At 39.1% G+C, this 20,913-nt stretch overlaps 2 protein-coding genes across 5 annotated transcripts; one reads left to right on the plus strand and one right to left on the minus strand.

The window, feature by feature from the left end:
* Positions 1–69: 69 nt before the first annotated feature.
* On the minus strand, positions 70–4,557 carry LOC142391091 (uncharacterized). 3 transcript variants are annotated; one of them, XM_075477038.1, is made up of 4 exons: positions 4,409–4,557; positions 2,389–2,560; positions 2,076–2,296; positions 70–1,201 (listed from the first exon to the last, which is right to left on the minus strand). In XM_075477038.1, exons 1-4 carry the CDS (start codon positions 4,421–4,423, stop codon positions 887–889), a joined length of 723 nt encoding a protein of 240 aa, XP_075333153.1. In that variant the 5' UTR covers positions 4,424–4,557; the 3' UTR covers positions 70–886. The 3 variants fall into 3 exon arrangements, with proteins under 3 accessions (XP_075333153.1, XP_075333103.1, XP_075333040.1); XM_075476988.1 differs by having other exon boundaries at positions 4,400–4,557; XM_075476925.1 differs by lacking the exon at positions 4,409–4,557 and adding an exon at positions 3,082–4,390.
* Positions 4,558–13,885: 9,328 nt separating this feature from the next.
* mibp2 (muscle-specific beta 1 integrin binding protein 2) lies at positions 13,886–16,332 on the plus strand. Of its 2 annotated transcripts, XM_075477134.1 has the most exons (8): positions 13,886–14,148; positions 14,709–14,799; positions 15,009–15,057; positions 15,241–15,430; positions 15,519–15,590; positions 15,684–15,790; positions 15,912–16,002; positions 16,081–16,332. In XM_075477134.1, exons 1-7 carry the CDS (start codon positions 14,123–14,125, stop codon positions 15,995–15,997), a joined length of 621 nt encoding a protein of 206 aa, XP_075333249.1. In that variant the 5' UTR covers positions 13,886–14,122; the 3' UTR covers positions 15,998–16,002; positions 16,081–16,332. The 2 variants fall into 2 exon arrangements, with proteins under 2 accessions (XP_075333249.1, XP_075333312.1); XM_075477197.1 differs by lacking the exons at positions 13,886–14,148; positions 15,009–15,057.
* Positions 16,333–20,913: the final 4,581 nt, after the last annotated feature.

A 20,913-nucleotide genomic window follows, 5' to 3' on the forward strand; every position in this document is an offset into this window, starting at 1 on the left:
TAACATACAGAAATGTTCAGCTTAAAAAAAAAACAAACAAAAAAAACACACACACACACACACGTGGAGGCCATTTAGTCTTGGAACTTCATTTGAAAGAAAAACATATTTAGCTTTGACAAACAGCAGCTTGACAACAAGTGACCCGACTACTAGAAGCACGCAGCTGTGCATTTGTCTGAGGTAGAATAAGAGTTCTCCATAGCACAAATCTTTGGGTGTTCCTTGTAATACATCTCTCACTTACATAAAAAATATATATATATGTAAAATTAAAAAAAAAAAAAAATTATTTGTAACAGTTCAAAATAAACATACTGGACATTTCTAGGCACATAATAAAAGAAAATAGTCTTTCTGCCACTCTGTGGTTTAGGAACGCTGAATATAGAAAAAAGCAGTTAGCAGCACACACAGGAACATTCGTAAGATCCAGTGTCGTTTTACATCCTGCTGGTTCTTAAACCTCTGTATGACAGTTCGATACATTCAATAATCGCTCTGAAACGCATTCTAATAAAGAAACAGGTGGCGCATTTCAGGTGGGGATGGTTGCTTAAAGGTAAATCTCAGCTGGTGAAGCAACAAGGATCCCAAATGGTTGTTTGCCACAAACCGATTGATAAGCAACAAGGATCCCAAACGGTTGTTTGCCACAAACTGATTTATAAGCAACAAGGATCCCAAATGGTTGTTCACCACAAACTGATTTATAAGCAACAAGGATCCCAAATGGTTGTTTGCCACAAACTGATTGATAAGCAACAAGGATCCCAAACGGTTGTTCACCACAACAAGGTCACAGGTCGAAACCTGTGGTTGAAATAATGAAGTACTTAGATGCCGTTTCTTCACATGAAGCATGGAAACAGTAAACGATAAACGCCTACTGAAACTCAGCTTCAAAGAGGATCCTCTCGATTTTCATCCTGACATCTGCTTTTTTCTTAGGTGTCAACCTCTTAAACATTTTCACCAGGTTCATGAAGTAGTACTCATCACAGTCTTGAGGTTTCTCAATGTAGGTCTGCACCATTTTGTCACACTGGAAAGAGTCTGGCTGTGCACTCATCATCCTCCCCACTCCGTCACGTTCGCTAGACCTGGAGAAGAAGAGAGGCTGCCTGCTGCACCCCTCTAGGCTGGTGTCATCCTCAAAATCAGGGATTATTGTTTCTTTATCGCTGTCGTCACTGCTCTCCTGTGAAGACAGAGGACCGAAGAGACATTTTTACACAACATGTTCCAATGTTTCTAGATGTGTGCTTCTGCTCTTAAAGACTTGCTTGAATTAATGAAAAATGTTTTCAACAGTAATCAAAACAGCTAAAGGTCTCAAAAGATGAAGCCTAATGTCATTTTTTTTCTTCTTTGCGTAAGACCACATAAAGGGCAACGATTTAAACCTAAAAGTCCGGAAATATTGTTAAGAGCTGCGCACCTGTACCAAAATGTCTTGTTATAACATTGAAGAAACAAACCAAAAAAAATTAGGAGGCCATTTAAACCCAGTTAAAATAATAAAGGATAATACAAGAGGTGGACTGGAATGAGGCATGTTCAAAAGCACAAAAGCAGATTAATAACATATCTAAGTTACTCCAATTTCTATAACTCCTGTAAAGCTTTGCCGTAAGTCTGCTAATAATGTGTCAGAAATATGTTTGAAATGTTTGTAAGAGCATGCAGAAGTTGACTCTCCTTTCAATAAAAATGTGGACAAAACTTGGAATGCATTGCTCTGAAGAGACTGGCTTACATCTGTGGGGGCAGGCAGAGGAACTTTAAACAGCTTTGAGAAGAATACAAAGGTTCGTGGAAATGTGAACATTAGGCGTCATCTGCACGAAAACAAATATGATAATGGGGAATGTTTTGTATTTACATTCAACCTAATGTTGATGCGAGTGTGGCATGTGTGTGTGAAGTGTCTGAGGTTGCGGTATTGTGTAGTGTTCAAGTGTCTGTTCTGCTGCTTGGTTGTATTTTTTCTCGTGTGAATTATTATTATTTTTTTTTAAAGTCAATAAACATTACAAAAAAAAACAGCCCATGGATCATGATCATAGCCTTACGATGCAAGATGAAGAACTGACACTCTCGCCAGTAAATCTGCTGGTTTGGACTCGCTGTGGATCTTCTGCCAGCTGCAGTATTTCTTTCTTCTCACGCTTCTCTTGGCAGACTGAAACATGCCTGAGGAAATCTTGTTTCTTTGCTAAGGTGCCATCGCAGTGCAAACAGTGGTAATGTGGCAGGCCCCTGCACTCCAGTCCACATTTGTGGATTGTGTACTCTAAAATGTGCATAACACATGTAGTTAGGAATAATAATAATAAAAAAAAGGACATAGATTGTTTAGTTTAAACAGCACAGAAAAATAATTACCCCCAACATAACAGGCTTTCCTTATGTGATTGTCCAAATGAGTCATAACTCTGGAGCGGTTTGTTGGTTTGAAATTTACAGGTGAACATAGCGGACAATGATACAGGGAGCAGCAGGTCACGCATATCTCCAGAGGAGGGAAGGATAGTCCTTTCCGGATGGATGGATGAAACTGGGGGGGAAAAAAAATAGACGTAAAAATGTATCTGTAACGCACAATTAAAACAACTAGAGTCTACTGAAGTGCTGCACTCAATATTTGGGGCACAACGATGGCAAAACAAGAATAAAACACACAGCAGAACACGAGGTTCCAAATGCTTTAATGGAGAATTTCGGCCATTTTACAAACATATCCCATCTGTTGGAGACCCAGGGAAGTTGGCCAAAGGGAAAACCGCGAGAAATATTCATGCCCGCAGCGCAAAGTTGTCCAATTGCGCTGATTTCCATGAAAGCGGGCTCTTTCGGGCAAGCGTTTAACCTTTTCTGAGGCTCTTAACGTGTGTCAAAATACTTTTGACCGAATTGGCCGTGGTGTCAGTAGCAATACAATTCAACCCAGGGGCTAACCATACCATTAGCTAGCACAGACATGACACATTTGGAGATTTCAAAAACAGCGCACCTACCTCTCTCAGCTTCCGTGTTCCAACTAACATGGAAGATCATAACAAATGATTAGGATATTACCTCCACTTTGTCTGCAGCTGGGCGTTTAGCCTTTGGAATGGCATTTGGTTTCAGGTAGCGGTGTTTCACACTCTTTTCGGTGAAGTCGTCTTCATCGAAGTGCTCACTGCAAACACGATGATCTTTCTCGCGAAGTGTTTTCAGAGGAGTGTTCGGATCCAGGTGAAGCGCAACAAGCCACAGAGGTAAAGTCTGCCGGTTGCGGACGGGAAGGCGATGAAAACTTAAGGCCAAATACCTCCTCATTATGTTGCCGCAATTCGGAAAGGCACACATTCTCATTTTCTCAACTGTTCCAAGTCCAGGACGTGCTTCTGTGAGTGTTGACTATAGTGTATGACTTCGGCGATCAATTCGGAACACGGAAGCTGAGAGAGGTGCTCAGAAGGAATATTTCATTAAAAACGGAGGGCTGTGCTTTATGAGACGTAAATGAAAGGAAAATTCCATTTAAGCACTGCGGTCTGTTTTTCTGGTACCTGTGAGAAGTCCTACTGTGGTATCCTGCACCAGCTGGATAAGAAGAGCCAAGAATAGTCAGAAGAAACTCTTATGAATGGTATAGCAGGATCTGAATTAGCTGAGCCAGGCCTTGCTGTAAGCCTCATCAAAAAAGGAAAGTTTTTAGTCTAATCTGAAGAGTAGAGACAGTGTCCCCCTCCCGAACCCAAAGTCCACAGAAGAAAGGCCTGATAAGCTGAAGACTTTGCTTCTCATTATTCTTCAAACACGACAATAATACTAATTTTATGTCATCCGCGTGGCTCTGGGAGGCTAGCTAAAGCTGCTGTGGTGGGACCAAAAACAGTCCCAATAACACCGAAAAAAGCAGAACTCAGAAAGTATCAGCTGCGGCTTCCAATAAACAGTCTAGCTGTCTACTTCTACTTTTTATGAATGGGATGTCATATAAAATGTGACTTTCTGGAAACCAGACTACAGGCGCCAGCTAAACAAGAGAAAACATCAGAGTTCAGCACAACTTACATCTGTTGTCAAGTTTCTACCGTGGGTAATGTTGAATTTCATATCTGTTGTTTGCAATTCCTAAATAACAAATCGGTGCTTTCACGTAAATTTGAATTATCATTGGCCTACTAACAAACATGCTAACAAACAATGCCCGTTACTGTATTTAGTATTAGTTACAGCTACCTGGAGAGGTAGCAGGACCGGAACTGTCGTTGAATCACTATAAAAAAAATTGATTTTTCTAAACGTTTTATTTACTCAATGGATGTGTATTAAACGAAAATCACATATGCATGTTGATGTAATTAAAATGGCTAAAACCAAATTCGTGCAATTGTTTTCTTACGTTTGGTACCTTACCACCGTCCATCTTGCTCTTCTTCTTCCTCTTTGATTCCTGGCACCGCAAGATAATTCAGGAGTACTACTGCCCCCAGAGGACAAACTGTGAACGTCAGGTTCTCCATCTTTGGGTTAGGGGGTTCGACACTAGCGGCTATAAGCGACTAGTGTCGATTATAGCCACCTGCTGCAGCAGACCTGAACATGGTCTCTTTTTGTTGTATACGTTCCACACTGTTTCTATTTGATGTGTCTGTTTTTAACACACTGTGCTGTTGCCATCAGTTCAATCAAAACTATTATTTCCCACTTTATTGTTGAAAGTTTGATAAATTTTAATTTAAAAGCGTCCTTTAGTATTTCTAAGCTGTTATTTCCAGTGATTCCTGAGTTTGATGATTAACTTGGTAAGAATAACCGTCAAGCACAAATGAGTCCTTATAGTTTTTAAAGGATTCTAACTGGCTACAGTCATGTTTGACTGAATACTGTGTGTCCGTCGTCTCAATGTTAATATAAGGTTTCCACTTTCCAGTTCTTATATTCATTGATGTCACAATATGTTTTAAAATAAATCAAATAAATGATTAGATTCTTGTGTTTTAAAAAAAGAACCAAATTTCATATCACAGCACAGCAACTTTGCTTGCAAACCACATTATAGCCGGCTACGTGCTTTGCGATGGACAGTCTAATCGGAAAATTTGGGAAATCTACAGAAAACAGTAAAACCATAACATAGAGGAAAGAAAAAGTTCCCATAATTGCACACACTGACACACATAAACACAAACATCCATACATGCAAACATTATTCGGAAAAATTAACATTAATAAACAACAACGACAGATCAATTTCTGCAACTTTAAGCACGGCTTAGTTAGATAATAAAAACAGAAAATGCTGTGCTTATTTAAGCAAAAACCTTGTTCTGTTTTGTCCATCTTACATTTTATGTGTCTAATTTCTCAGTCTCGGCAGAAGAGTAAGTCTTTTTCCATGTCATGAGTCTCTTTTATAATCTCTATCCAGTTATCTCCTGTAGGTGGTTCAGGCAGTAACCATTTACGTGTGTTTGCTTTTTTTTTTCTGCAGTCAGTATCTTCCCAAGATGTTGGTTCCTGTTATCTCTTCTGTCCGTTCAGCCAGATAAAGAGATGTACGTGTTAGTGGAATCCGCTGCCCCAAAACAAGACTGTTCAGTGTTTCCCGCAGGAAATTGCTTAGTCAAGGTGGTGAGTCGTCGGCCGGGACCAGGGGTTTTGCGCGGATAGCATTCCGTCGGGTGGAGGCTGTACTTGGAATGGGACAGGGGCTGTTAGAGCAATAACGAAGCTGTTTAAGAGCTGTAACACTTTTTTATTTACATTATTAACTATTTACATTAACAACCAGTAGGTGTCGCAATTCATTGTTATCAATGCTGTCTTTTAATGTCTGAGCCTGGCAAAGCATTATTACTTCGGTTTAAAAAAAAAAATAATAATTATAATTTTTTTTTTTTTTTTTGAACGTTGGTAAGGCGGCAGTGCAAGTTTGCGAATGCTGCGTGTACACCAAGAGCGACCTCCGCTACCAGCTGGAGAAGCTTCGCTTGAGAATTTGCTTTGGTAGCTTTGGTAGCTCGTGATGTCACATTTAGAATGTTCAATTCTTAAAGGCCCCGCGGCTGTGCAGCACCCCCGCGGAAAAAAACATGAGGAAAGAGAGGGCAGGGACACGAATAAACGTGTTGTTATTTACAATTTGTTATACAAGATATACATCACGTTACAAATTATGTAAAACTACATTAAGTACACCTGAGAAGAGCAGGAATAGCAGAGGCAGCTGTGAAAATAAACTAAATTCGAAATAAAATCCGAAATAAAACTTAATTGCAGTGAGAAAGGTATGCGTGGGGTTACTACACTATTGTATTGAAGCACTCGACACGGCAATTGCAACAGTCTCAGGATTAAACGACTATTGTTTGGATAGGAACCAAAGTTTACACGTCTGTTTCCGCGAACCCCGCGGATTGTCGGACCCCTACAATCTGTGGGTTGTCATTGGTTTTCGCCGAAACGCGTCATAGCTCATTACCATAATGTTAGCTTGAGTTTAATCGCTTGAATCCGCTCTGGTCGCTCAGGTAGCTTCGCCACTGGAGAATCCGCTCTGGTCGCTCAGGTAGCTTCGCCACTGGAGAATCCGCTCTGGTCGCTCAGGTAGCTTCGCCACTGGAGAATCCGCTCTGGTAGCCCAGGTAGCTCATCCTCCATAGAGAAATAATGATTTCCGGCGCTCAGGTAGCGTAGGTCGCTCTTGGTGTACACGCAGCATAAGGCGGCCGCCTTGACTATAATGCGCTGCGGGAAACACTGCTGTTTGACAGTCCAAAAGTGTTTTCAAAATAGTTACATTTTTGGGCAGCTCCAAAAGCTGTGGTGATTCGGTCTGCGTCCGCCACAATTTCTATATATGTCAAAAGATGATGTTCAGTATGATTTAATTTCAGAGATGACAAAGAAATGGACAAGGTTACAATTAGAATTGTGGATTAGTTATTTTCTTATTCAATACTTTCTCCCAGTTCTCAGTCACAAAGTCACACTCTTCGATTTCCTTCTTTTTCTACTATAGTCTCTGAATTTATATTCCAATGTTTTCAGTGAAACTGAGGACATTTAACTGATGTTCTGACTTCAACTCAGGTAGCGAGCACCTCAGACAAAATATCTGTGATTTCAACGACAGTGTAGCCCCTCTGTTCTACACCCGCATGTGAACAAACTCAAAGAAAAGTTGAGAATGGAATGGAAATATTTTGATACCCTGAACATTAATCAGCCACTTTACTTCTAGGATATACAGTTAGAATAAATTCAAATAAAAGTACTACTCTGTTTAAGATCCAAACAAATATTTATGAGGAAAGTTTAGTCATGTAGAACCAAGTTTAAGGTTGAGCAAATGTTCAATTCAATTCAATTCATTTTTATTTATATAGCGCCAAATACAACAAATGTCATCTCAAGGCACTTAAATAATAGAGTCCAATATAAGCAAATTGGAATTCAATTCATTGTAATCATAATGTTAAGCAATTTCTTCTATAAATGTTGCAACAATCGAGCTTTTTTTTTTGCAGATGAATGAAGCTATTGATTTGATAAAAGTATTTGTATTTAGAATTTGCATTCAAAGATTACAGCTAGATAAAAATGGTGATATTTGGTTGAGATGAAACCTGGAAATAAAGACTGTTCAGGGGGAAAAAAAGAAAAAGAAGGGTTTATTCACAACCAGCCAGCAGATGGCAGTCCAAAGTTTGGGTACTTTCAGTAAACAGCAGGGGCAGAACAAAGTGTGCAGTCTTTTAAAAAAAAACTGCAATTACTCTCACTTGTCTGACACTTAAAAACCTTTTAAAAATGTGATATTTAAAAAAGAAAACATTTCAAGACTAAGGCCAGTGATCCATGCCTTGATTTAACAAGATCCACCATTTGCATCCCAAATACAGACTAGACAATACATTACAAGGATTATCCAAATGCACAGAACACCAGTCGTGAAAAAGATTGAAAAAAATGTAAAAATCTAGCACTGATGGAGGCACAATTACAATGAGGGAAGCTTTAGGGGAGTGATAAGAACACAATGTGCAGTCCCTGATGTAAGTCCACAGACCCTGTAGTATTTCTCAGGTGTATGAGACATTTATATTAGGGACAGTCTTATACCAAGTGATAAAATCTGCACCTGCAGAACCAATCAGGGCTGACCGTCCACTGAGTTTCAGCTTTGTGAGAGTCACTTCTAACTACTTATGTAACAGTTGCATTATGTCATACAAGCAGACAAAACAGCAGAATTCACAGTATGTAGGTGTCACATGAAAGGTTAACATAACATTATGCAAGGATACTTCTCACAAGGAATATCTAAGTGCCATCTCAGTGGCAGCAATTCTAAGAATAGAAGTAGATTTATGCTCTCACTGATGACTAAAAGAGTCATCAGTCAAGAGGGATCTGTATTTGTGTGAATGGATTATTTAATATGAATATAAATAAAAAAAAATGTATGGGACACTTTGTCACTTTTGTATCCCCTTAAATAGATTTTACATGGTTAAAATCATCTCCTTCCTCAATGACTGTCATATTTTTGTTAAATCTATTATTTTCTTTTTAGTGCCTGATTTCTGATTTATATACAGAAAATATTTTTGCACTCCATCATCGCAGTCTATCGGAATTGTGAATATGCCATCAAGTACAAATATATGGAAGTTTTTCTGTGCCATCAGATTTTGAATACGAATTTCTAATATCGAATTTTTACAGCATCAAAAATCAGACTTTGAATTTGAAAAACCAACAGTGGAAAAAAATTCAACTTCCAAAAATTCAGTGGAAAAAAAATTCAACTTCAAAAAATTCAGTGGAAAAAGAACCAGACAACATCCGGGTAAACAGGGAGAAGCAATCGATCCCTGTCTCAATTCATCAGATCAGCTCAATAGATATTAGTAATATCTATTACTCAATTTTACTAACACAAATGGCAAATAAAGTAAACTCACTCACCGAAGCACCATCACCCGCGTTGGTGGACATGGCTGATCTGTCCAATGTAGCGTAACTTCATTGGCTGCCGTTGGATGTATTGAGACAGGGATCGAGGGATCGATTGCTTCCCCCTGTTTACCCGGATGACACTCCGGAATTTTCGACATTGGACCTCATTTCCGAGTCAACCAGAGTGTAAGAAATGTGTACAGATGTTGTTGTTTTTTTTTTTAATTCCATGCAGCCCTTGTAAAACCACTGGTCGCTGTTGCTAAGCTAGCGCAAGTGATCCACTTTTGGTAGCCTGCCACAAGAAAACAGTCTTGCCCAATTCAATAAACACTCAAAGCACATCAATTGTCTTGCCAGGCTATCGATGCAAATATCTACGTTGATAGAGAAATTTAGGGAGTAAAACCAACCTTACAATTATATTTTATCACCCGCAGCCATTCGTGCTTCCTGGTTTGAAAGTTTGGCAGCCGCGGACTAATATCTAGCACCAATCTTACCGGCTCTCGCTGCCAATAGTTTGTTTTGTGAAGAATGATGCTACACTCTGTATCGGCTCTTGCATGAAGAATAATGCTCCTCGTTGCAGTTTGATTTAAAGTATTTTACTTAGTGTCAACGAATATACACATACAAATAATATGATGGCTATGGGACATTAGGCTACGATAGATTGAGTGTACAGTGCATTGTAGAGGTTTGTGAACAGTGTACGCATCTCTTCTAAAACCGCTTTCATTGCCCCATTCCATCTCGTCTAAAAAAAAAATCACAATGTCACACCAGAGCACTAGCGTTACTACTACATGGGCATTTACGGTTTAGCAAATACTTTCACATAACTTCTGATACCCATTCTTACAGCAATTACACAAACCAACAGTAAATCACTATAGCAGGTAAATACAAAAGCATAGCAAAGGTTATAGGTAACGTAAGCTAAGTCATCATCACTGAACCATGTGCTACCATCATGAAAGCAGAAAGCCTGTACCAACCTGTTCTTCAGAGACTGTTTGCACCACAGTGGCTGTCCTTGGTATACCTGGGAAGGCGGATGGCACTGCAGACGGTTTCAGAATTTTCTTTGCGGACTTTCTGGACTTTATGAAATCATCGGAGCTGAAGTGATCACTGCAGATGACCCTGATACGCAGCGTCTCCATCGGAGTTTGTACGTCTAATCCTGCAGCTAGGAGCCAGAGTTTTGCTCTTTCCGGATCTTTTAATGGAAAATAATGAAAACTTTTCGGAACCCATCTATGGGCTCTATTGTTGCAATTAGCAAAGGCACACTGGTTTACCATGTTGCCACGTTGTTGGTTTATAATCCGCTCGATCCAACGCAGCAGATGTAGAACTAGCTTGGAACTAGCAGCTCCTGTGAGTTAGTTACATCACAACTGCCGAGAGTAAGGTAAAATTCCGCTGACCACTAGAAACTAGTCCCTCATATGACAAAAATCCATGTAATGCAAGGTCAGTTTTATTTCAAACATTACTCTATTACCACAAACCTTTACATCCACTGCCTGACATAATAACTGATGTGCTTTGAGTGTTTATTGAATTGGGCAAGACTGTTTTTTTGTGGCAGGCTACCAAAAGTGGATCACTTGCGCTAGCTTAGCAACAGCGACCAGTGGTTTTACAAGGGCTGCATGGAATTAAAAAAAAAAAAAAAAAACATCTGCACACATTTCTTACACTCTGGTTGACTCGGAAATGAGGTCGGAGTGTCGCTTTAAGTCTGGTTCTTTTTCCACTGAATTTTTTTAAGTTGAATTTTTTTCCACTGTTGGTTTTTCAAATTTAAAGTCTGATTTTGATGCTGTAAAAATTCGATATTAGAAATTCGTATTCAAACTCTGATGGCACAGAAAAACTTCCATACAAATAATTCCAGATGAAAGAATATTCGAAAAGCTTTAGATTCACAGCAGAAGTTTGTGAAGACACACTAACATGGGGGCCATGTAACCCACATTTTGTTTTTAATGATAAGATCAGACGGTGTAATTTCACAGTTATATGACCACATGTGTATCCCCAAAATGGACAAAAGTGATCAAAAGTCAGTCGACTGCGAGGCTCTCAAAAACACAAAATAAATGTTTGGTTTTGGTGGCTGAAGAGTTCACTATTCACTACTTTTGCTCCATCGTGGATGTCTGTCCACGTGCTGCATGGTATCATTTCTTCACAAAACACGAGCACAGTGTTCATACATTTTGCTGAGAGGTTTTGGAACCTGCGGCAGAATACACCATGTCTTCCCATTCGAGATGCCACTTTAGAATTATGCTTGCTATTTTATGCCACGGGGGAAACGTGTTATTTACTCCGACACATTTATTTCGCACACAAACTACTACTTCCCTTGCAGATCAACATTGTAGAAATGAGTCATAATGAGGTTATGAATATTGTGATAGATGACAATATCCAGCATGACGCAAAGCAATGTGTCAGTGATAACAACTTAATATCTTGAATGTATGTTAACATTAGACTGAAAGAAGCTATTTGGCGGCAAATTGTCTATTTTTACTTTTAACTCTGTATAATACCTCCATATATTTACTGTTTTCCATGTGTTTGTTTACACTCGACTTTTGTTTAGTATTCTGAGGTATATGAGTACGGGATCTGGGTGCTTCTTGGATTCTGGTTACAGCGTGTGATATGTCAAAATGTGTCACTGTTGTACTTGATAAGAGTGGATTGTATGTGACAGGAACAATACAGCTGCTGAGTACCACAACCTTGAAATTTGGTCATTGCTACAAATTTGTCAACTCAAGCATCTATACCCACCTAGCTTCACAAAGAATATTTTATGTAACGTTGTGTGTAGATATTGTCAGGGTATCCAGTCAGTGGGGAGAGTTTCACTGTCTGCCTTTGATGGAAAACTACACCAAATTTAATTTATGGATTCAAAGCCAAGTGCAGTATGTTGTTGCACAATTCTTTAAAAAAAAAGTTTCAGACTTTAAAGTGGAAGAATGACGCGGAGTCAGACTATGAATAGAAATCTTACAAGCTGAACTGAACACTTGGCGACATCCTCTTCATAGTTGAGGTTGTCGAGGGTGTAAACCCCAAAATATTTTGGTGTAACCTCAGGAAACTCTGTCATGGAGTTGGTTGGGAAGTTTCTTTAAAAAGAGGGAGTTCAGCTGCAGGCTGGCGAAATAAACACCACAGAAATGCGAACGTGTCAAGAGATGTTATTATTTGTGTCTTTGGTGTTTCTGATTCGGAAACCATAGCAGCATCGGTATGGTATTCTGTATATTATGAACATATTGTTGTGCGTTATGGTTTGAAGAGTGCAATATGTGGAACAAAACGGTGTAAAACTACCTCGTAGTTAATCTGTTAATGACTCTGTAAGAGATCCGTCTTCTCTTATTAGATAAGGTCAGTGTAAGCAGTGGCGTGTGAACACATACAGTCTTTTATGCTGTTTCTGACACTTTTCACTTTCTTTTCTACATTTATGTCCAATTTGTGTTTAAGAACACTACTACAATATTCTATGTCCCGTTTTATAGGACCCTTTAATCCGGTCTGTGGCATTATTTGTCAGAGGTTGACTGATGAGTAAGCTCAAGTGAAAGTGGTTTAAAAAGCTCACAAGATTCCTTATAAATAAATCTTTGCTATGTCTTGCAAACAAAAGAAGAAATTTCTCTCAGATATAAGATGTAACAGAAGCAGTTTTGCAAAATTAGAACAGCTGGTGTTTCAAGATAGTAGTTTACTGTTTTTGATACTTTTATCTTAGCTGAGATTTATGGCAGTCTTAAAAATATTCTGACACAAACACCAAAGGACAGAGGCAGAGGAAACATTCAGAGCTGCAGTGTACACATTGAATAAATTGCATGAGTCAGATAATTGCAAATGAAATTCTCTAATGTAAAGGCTTTTAAGTAAATTTCAAATTTGGTAAGGTAAAATCTACCTTGTACCTGTCGCTGTAGTAAATTTTCAATCTATTAGTCATACTCCCCAGTTAGCTATCAGCACCTTCATGAGCAGTTACACTTAAAATATTTTGACTGAAAAACAGCTTTGTTGAAACTTTTAGGACGCACCTAATCTAAAGCATGTGAGGTTTCCAGGATTTAGGATAGTAACATATCAAACTGAGGTCAGAGCGTGGTATGTTATTTCCTGGGACCTTCTGAGGACATGCAATTAGGAGAAAACCAACAAATCTTTGCATCAAAGACCGAAATGGGAATTCACAGAAAAAAAGCCCATCAGCGTATTTAGTATTTGCATGAAAACCAGAATTAGCCCCACCTTTTAATCTTTAATATGCTGTGAAACCCTCAGTCACGTTGTAAAGGTGATGATTTTCATTATATCATGGTGGTTTAATTGAGAGGTCATGAATTTAGAAGAAAGAGTTCATATGACTTGTGGCTGATAGTAGCCTGTTGTCACGGTGTCTGCTGGAGGATGAAGAGACGTTTGTAGCAGCCTGATTCCTTCATCTTTGGTTAGCTCATGTGATGCACCATAAGTGCATTTTGCTGGAGTGTATCAAGCACACTTTTATCCAAGCAGAGATCTCTCCTTATGTAAAAGTTAGAATTCTGGGAAATATGCTGGAGAGAATTCTGGATAGGAGTTATACAAGAAAAGTGAAGCTTTACTCGTAAAGTTATTGTTTGTTTGTTTGTTGTGCTTTGTTTTTTTTTTTTGTTTGTTTCTTTGTTTCTTTATTATTATTTTATCATTTCTTGGGTTAAAATTCAAAATGTCATTATGGTTTGAGGTTCAGTGGAGGGCAGAGAAGGAGGAGGCGGAGCTGCGGTAACGCTCCTTTGTGATTGGCTGTCCTGGTTGTTCCATACAGCTCGGGGTGTTTAAATAGCCAATCACGGCGCTCTCTGTAGTACGTGTAGAAGCTTCAGCACAACGAGGTTCTCTCTCGGTGTTAGACCGTGTCCGAGTGACAGCACGTCTCTGCGCTTACCTTACTCACTCAACTCAAGTACCATGGAGGACTCGACTAGTTGACGTTTACTGTTGCAACCTTCTCTTTTTTAAGCTTTCTTCCCGTCTGATCATCGTGTTCTCGACCCGGTTTATTGACGTTTTGAACAACTTTTACAAGCTTTGACCATCTGAAATCATGAAGTACATCATCGGCATCGGCGGGTGAGTTCCATCGTTTGAATGGCTCTGGTAGCTGAGCTAAGCTAGCAGGCTAACCAACCTCCTTGAGGCCCTGAAAGCCCGGCACACGTGGAGAAGGCGGTCAGGACATCCGCTATAGTGTTGCTTCTTTTGTGACGTTTAAAGTTTGAGATCTTCTCACTATCAAATATGTTATTGTTGACACAACCACTTGGCCGCTTATCACTGCTGTTGATTTGTACACAAAAGCTAAGCTAACTGTTATTTGAAAGTAATAGACCAGGAAACCCGCCAGTCGACCCACCCTTTTTTTTTTTTTTTTTTTTTTTTTTTTCATGTGATGCGAATCTAAATCTTAACGTCTATTAATTCCTGAATACATGGTCTACGTTACTGTCTGTGGTTTCAAATTGATTCTTTTGTTTTGTAATAAGAAGACATGATTTTGTTAAAAAAAACAAAACATAATGGAGCAACTTGTTCTTAGACAATACTCACCCTTTTTAAATGATTTGTGATGGTTTAGGTGGTCTGTTTTTATTTTTATTTTTTATAAATGTTGTTGCTTTTGTTTCATGCAGAGTGACCAACGGAGGGAAAACCACCCTCACCAACAGACTGATCAAGAACCTACCCAACTGCTGCGTGGTACATCAGGATGACTTCTTCAAGGTGAGCAGCAAACACCGGCATCTATTTGTATTATGTATTTAGTTTACCAAAGGGCTCGCTCTGAGTAACACCAGCTGATGGTTTGTTAACACTTGGCCACTTGTGTTAATAAGTTATAGTCGTGTAATTACGCTATCTCAGCCTTCCATATAGCAGAGTGTAGCTCTAGTGGAATGTACTTGGGTACATCTTATCAATGTATGTTTCAGCCCCAAGATCAGATTGAAGTTGGTGAAGATGGCTTTAAGCAGTACGATGGTAAGCCTGGGTTTTTCATGAAAGTGTGTGTGTGTGTTGCCTCATTTGCAATCTGCATGCATTAAAGACAAAGTTGAACTCTAAACATGTGTTTCTTACTTGCTCTTTGCAATTTTCTGCACACCTCTTCTTTTTTTTTTTTTTTTTCTCCCCCCCCCCCTTTACTTCCTACTTTTTCTGTAGTCCTTACTGCTCTGGACATGGAAGCCATGATGAGTACAATCTACGCATGGCTGGAGAACCCAGTGAAGTTTGAGAAGTCTCATGGCGTTAATAACACCTTGGATACTGAGATTGTGCCAAAGTCTGACCGCAAGGAGGAGGAGGAGACTCACATCCTCATTGTGGAGGGCTTCCTGCTTTACACCTACGAGTAAGCTCTTACTACATTTCAGTAAAAAATGTTAATCTTACTTTGGAAAGAATCAAATGAAGAGACTAATTTGCCTCTACTCTTGCAGACCTTTGATCGACGTGCTTAACCAACGCTACTTTATTTCCATCCCCTATGAAGAATGCAAAAAGAGGAGGTGGTAAGTGCTCAGACTGTCCTTAACTGATGTCTGCAATCTTTGTGCTTTTTTTTTTTTTCTTAAATGTATATTAATGGTGTTTTGTGTCTGCAGCTCAAGGAACTACCTGGTGCCTGATCCCCCTGGCCTGTTTGATGGCCACGTCTGGCCCATGTATTTGAAACACAAGAACATCATGGAGGAATCAGCTGTTGATGTTTGTAAGTTGACATGTTAATGGAGGCTTTTTTTTTTTTAAGTGTTTCTTCCTCTTTAATGTCTCTGCTGACATTAGTAGAGATGAAAGCACATTACTGATTTAATGTCTGTGTGTTATTACAGTGCAGCTCAATGGAACGTGGTCAAAGGAGCAAATGTTCAACTTTGTCTACGGCGACATCCTGAATAACATCCAGAACTCTCTTTAACAAAGGTAATAACATCATCTGCTTGCATTCAGTACAAAAGTCTCTTATCCGCACTAGTCACTGATTGTTTTTCTGTGTTGCAGGTCATCCGATCGGCTTAAGGAAGCATATACTCAACCTGCAAGCAGAAGACCGCCTTGCCTTAAGTTTCTACCTGGCAGCTCATTTAGTGGACTGCTACGTTTTTGTAAATGTTTGACAGCATAAAATGCTGGCGTGATTTTTATCTCATATTTATTGCTTTGTTACAGCCTACACTCCAAAGAGAGTTTGTGGAAATGTTCACGGGATGGTTGCACTCTGTTGCATATGTTAATAAATGATCCTCCTGCCAACCTTGGTGCTCTTGTGATCACTTTAATCAGATGTTTCGTCTCCCAACCCGTTACAATAAAAAGTAGCACAGAGGGAGCGCTACAAAACGTTTCCCGATTTGTGTAGTCTGACACCTGGAGCCCTGAGAAGCTGCTCAGTTTGGGTCGGAGAGGCTACAGTGAGCAGATGGCCCTCGCTATCTTGCTCCCAGGCAACAGCTGGTGTTAGCGATAAGCAGAGTCACACGTTTGCCCCCATGACCACACATTTTGGGCACATTTATCTAATTTCAGACCAGGGCAGGCCTGCTTCTCTGGAAGTACTTCAGAGAAAAAACAACTTGCAGTTGCATTACTTAAGTTGCTTTTAAGCAAGAGTGTTTATTGCATGTCATATTGACAGGGAAATGTATAGTTTACACAACTTAATCTGGATTAATTCTCTGCAGGTAAGGGAAATTTGTATTCATTGGGTATTACAGCAAAAAGCGCCATGAGAATTCAGTTGTTGCCAAAGTTTCTGTGCTGCAGCATCACTGGATGCACTACTCCTTAGTGTTTATGACAAAGGGACTTTATTTCTAGTTCAGTGACATTTCCAATACAGCCACTGATTTTGTCTTTCTTGCGATGGATCCATTGTAACAGTTTTACATAAAACCGACGCATAACACACAATTCCCCCCCCCCCCCCCTAAACCATCCTCTCTGTGAAAGGTTTCGACTGCCTGATATTATTAGCATACTTTTTAAAATTGTGTTCATGTGAATATCCATCTATGGTCACCTTCAGTCTTGTAAAGCACTTCCAACATTAAGAAATGCGCTATACAAACACTTAAGTATATTATAAAGATGCTAAAGGTTGTAATATACTCCCCTGGTCTGACATGACGGGCTTTTTTGCCTCCACCAAACTTTTCAAACGTTTTGATTTGCAAAAAACATTCATGTCTGTATTTTCAAGTAACATTTTTTTTTCTTCCCTTTTTCTGATGAACGGCCCCAAATTATGGATCCACTTAAACAGATTTAAAGCCAAGAGCACTGTATCTTAACATATATTTAGCCTAGTTTAAGCTATATTACTGCAAATAGTCTGTAAATAACGTTTTGCCACTTATAATCACGACTTGCTGCTAAAAACAGAACCCAAAAATCATTTACTTCGATGTATTCTTTTATTGTAGTTAAAGATTTAAAGGATAACTAAATGGAAGTAGGCGTATCAAAAATGTTAAAATGATCATTAACGAGATATTTCTCCATTTCCAGCTTCTCTTAATTTGCTACCTGTAAAATCCAGGATCGAATTAGAAATTCTTCACTTATAAAGCTCCTAATAACAAGCTTGATTGTATCTTATAGACCCTATCACTGCTTATTTTCCCAGCGCAGCACCTTGCTCTCAGACTGCAGGTTTACATGCACTTCTTAGAGTTTCTAAAAGTAAAGCGAGAGGCAGATTCTTCAGTTATGTGGGTTTCGATAGTGGAAACAGCTCCCAGATTGGGAGACAGACACACTCTCACCCTTTAAGATCAAACGTAAAACATTTCAAAATGTTTTTATGATAAATCTTACAGTTTGTTCTAGCTTTGAAGACCCAGAACCAATCCCTTTAGTAAACTGCTACTGGCCTGGACTGCAGGGAAACCTCCCATTAACAACCTTTCCTCACCCTTTTCTCCACTTTTTACTCTCCGTGTATGTATATCCCAACCTTGTACTAATTGACTTTGTGGTTCTTTTTGAGCCTCAGCTACAATTAACTGGCTGATTTGGGTTGATTCGGATAGTAATTTAGTCTCACGTGCCTTGAGACGACATATGTTGTGACACACTGCTATATACTTTTCCATTGTTTGTAAAACTAGAGAAAAAACGTTTTTAACTAAAAGACAAACAAAACAAAGCTGTTGCCAGCTAGTCCAATATTATTATTCATATAAGGCAGCTATTTGTGCCCAAATGTGTCGCTGCAGCAGGAGCAATCTAAGCAGAAATCTAAACTAAGCTACCACAGAGGTCTGGAGCTATCTGAGTAATGGGTGTGTTGGGCCCCACTGAGACAGTGAAATTGGTTTCACTCTGTTCTTTCTTCACTCTGCTGTAAAAGAACATATTATGTAATGCATCCAAATGCGTATGGAAGTAGGTCAAAACTCTGCGTACAGTAAGTTCCAAAAAGTCTCCTGGCCTATATCTTAGAGGGCTTTTCCTCCTTGTAGTTATGCATAGTCATTCCTGTTTTATTCATTAGAGCTCACTGACAGAGGCTTCTTTTTTAAATGTGTTCTGGATTTATTTTTGTATTAAAAATTTTACGAGTTGGATTCACCAAAGCATTCCACTGCCCTGCCCTTTGAAACAAAGTGATATTTTTAGAAGCTTTTTCCACTTAATGTACCTTTTTGCAACCTTCAGATGTTAATATTACACTTCATGCACGCATGCATGTGTGGAAGCTTGACAACTGGCACAAGTGTTGTATTATTCACAGAGTGCACAGCAGACCGCTGCTCCCAGACACACTGTGTGACTGTTACCGTGACATTCTCTGCAGGCACAGCAAAGTAAAACAGTGAACATCTGTCTCTGACCATCTGTCTGTTGCATGTTTTAACGCACCTGTGTTCTGTTTTTAGTTAAGGTTCATATTGTTTTCAGGACATCGAACTGCTCATGTTTAAGCAATCGCTCCATTTTTCTTTCGAGAACATTACAACATATTCACACTCAACTTCTGTTTTCTCTGGTGTGGACTGAGAGCGTTCAATCAAATGCTTCACATTGCATCTACTCATTCACTGCCTCTTAAAAACAAATGCAAGCTAAGCAATTATTTCACTTACAGTCTTGAATATTTTTTGCTCATGTACATTCAAGCTTGAATTAGATAACTTAATCTCATAGGTTGTTGTAGGTGTTTATTTTGAATAACTCAGGCCACCGCCTTTCTATGTGTACAGTTAGAAGGAGAGTTAGTGAGTGGGAGATCTTATTACAGTCTTATCTTGCTTGGGAATTTCCCACATCCGACTTCAGTTTCAAGCAGGACAAACACCGGCATATCTAATGCCATCCATTTAAAAAACAATTTAGAAGCTTGGACCCAGCGGCAGGAATTTTGTGTTGCAAAGTTGCAAGAAGATCAGTTTCTGAATGCTGCGTATGAGAGATTCATGCTCTGCAGTAAGTAATTTGTGAGCCCACGTCCACAGATGGTTCAATATGCTTAACTTCGATGCCTAAATTAATTTTGAACAGTGCTGTATAAAGTACTGAAATCTCACACTCAAGTAAAAGTATAGGTACCCCTCCAAAATATGACTGGTAAAAGTCCAAGTCACTGACTGAAATGTTACTTGAGTTAAAGTCTTAAAGTATTGGAAACGTCTTGTACTTAAGTATGAGAATTATTGTAAAAATAGATGTACTTAAGTAATGTAATGAAAAGTATAAGTAAAAAGTAAACAAGGCAAATGCAGTTTGAATGACATTTTTTATATTTTGGTAAACTTTGAAGGTCAAATACATTTAAAATCTACACACAACCAAGTGCAGGCAAAATTTAGACCAGGTTTAGACAGAAAATACAAACTTTGTGAACCTTTAAGTTTTTCTTCTTCAAGTAAGATCAGTGCTGAAAATGAGGCATACATTACACCATTAAGAAAAAAATGAAACACAAGAGGCTGCTACTGTTATTGCCATCATTATAAACACAATTTAAAGAAAAACTGAAGCTTATCTGGCATCTGAAGAGGGAGTCCAGTTTGAAACCCCTTCTGTAAACCTTTCTAAAAAATAAATAAAATAACTCAGAACAGAAAATGCGGCCAACATCACCAAGAAAAAAAGCTGTTACAATTACTGTACTTCACAAGCTATAGGAGGTGCACACACGACCGGTCATTATACAAAAGAAAAAAGAAATTGGAGGGAACTACAGCTTATCTGGCATTTGAAGAGGAAGACCTTTTTTGTAAAACTACCTTAAAACCTAAAAAAGGGGAGTTTCTGTAAGATAGAATTTCCACGTCTTTGGGCAGGCATAACATGCATGGGGTCAAAACACTGTTGCGTTTTTTTTCTCTCTCTCTCTCTCTCTCTCTTTTTTGTAACGAGTAACTAAACCGAACAATGAAAATGTATTGGAGTAAAAGTATGTAATTAAGTTCGGAAATATAGTGAAGTAAAAGTGAAAGTTGTCAAAAAATTTTAATCCAAAATGACTGTGAACTCATTGTCCTCAGAGGTAAACCTTGATGGAAAAGCTTTGTGTTGATAGAATACGTAAGCCTCTGACATCCATGCTGTCTCTGGATGACAACAAACCCTGCAGTTTTCTAAACCACACCAACCACCACTCTAAGGGATACGAGGGTTGCAGGACTGGCTCTTACTGGATCTTGTTTGTGTAAGTTTGTGTACGCCTGCTTTTCTGTCTGTCTGGGTGTGTGTATGAGCATCTGTGCTGCACCCAGCTCTTGCTCTGTCTCCTTACACACCTCGTCAGTGTGACCAGAAAGCAGAGGAAGCAACAGTCTGCTGTGGTTGACTCAAATAAAGAATATAAACAACCCAATAAATCCTCCC

This window comes from Odontesthes bonariensis, chromosome 1 (assembly GCF_027942865.1).
Source record: "Odontesthes bonariensis isolate fOdoBon6 chromosome 1, fOdoBon6.hap1, whole genome shotgun sequence".
In the NCBI taxonomy this organism is placed as follows: Eukaryota; Metazoa; Chordata; class Actinopteri; order Atheriniformes; family Atherinopsidae; genus Odontesthes; species Odontesthes bonariensis.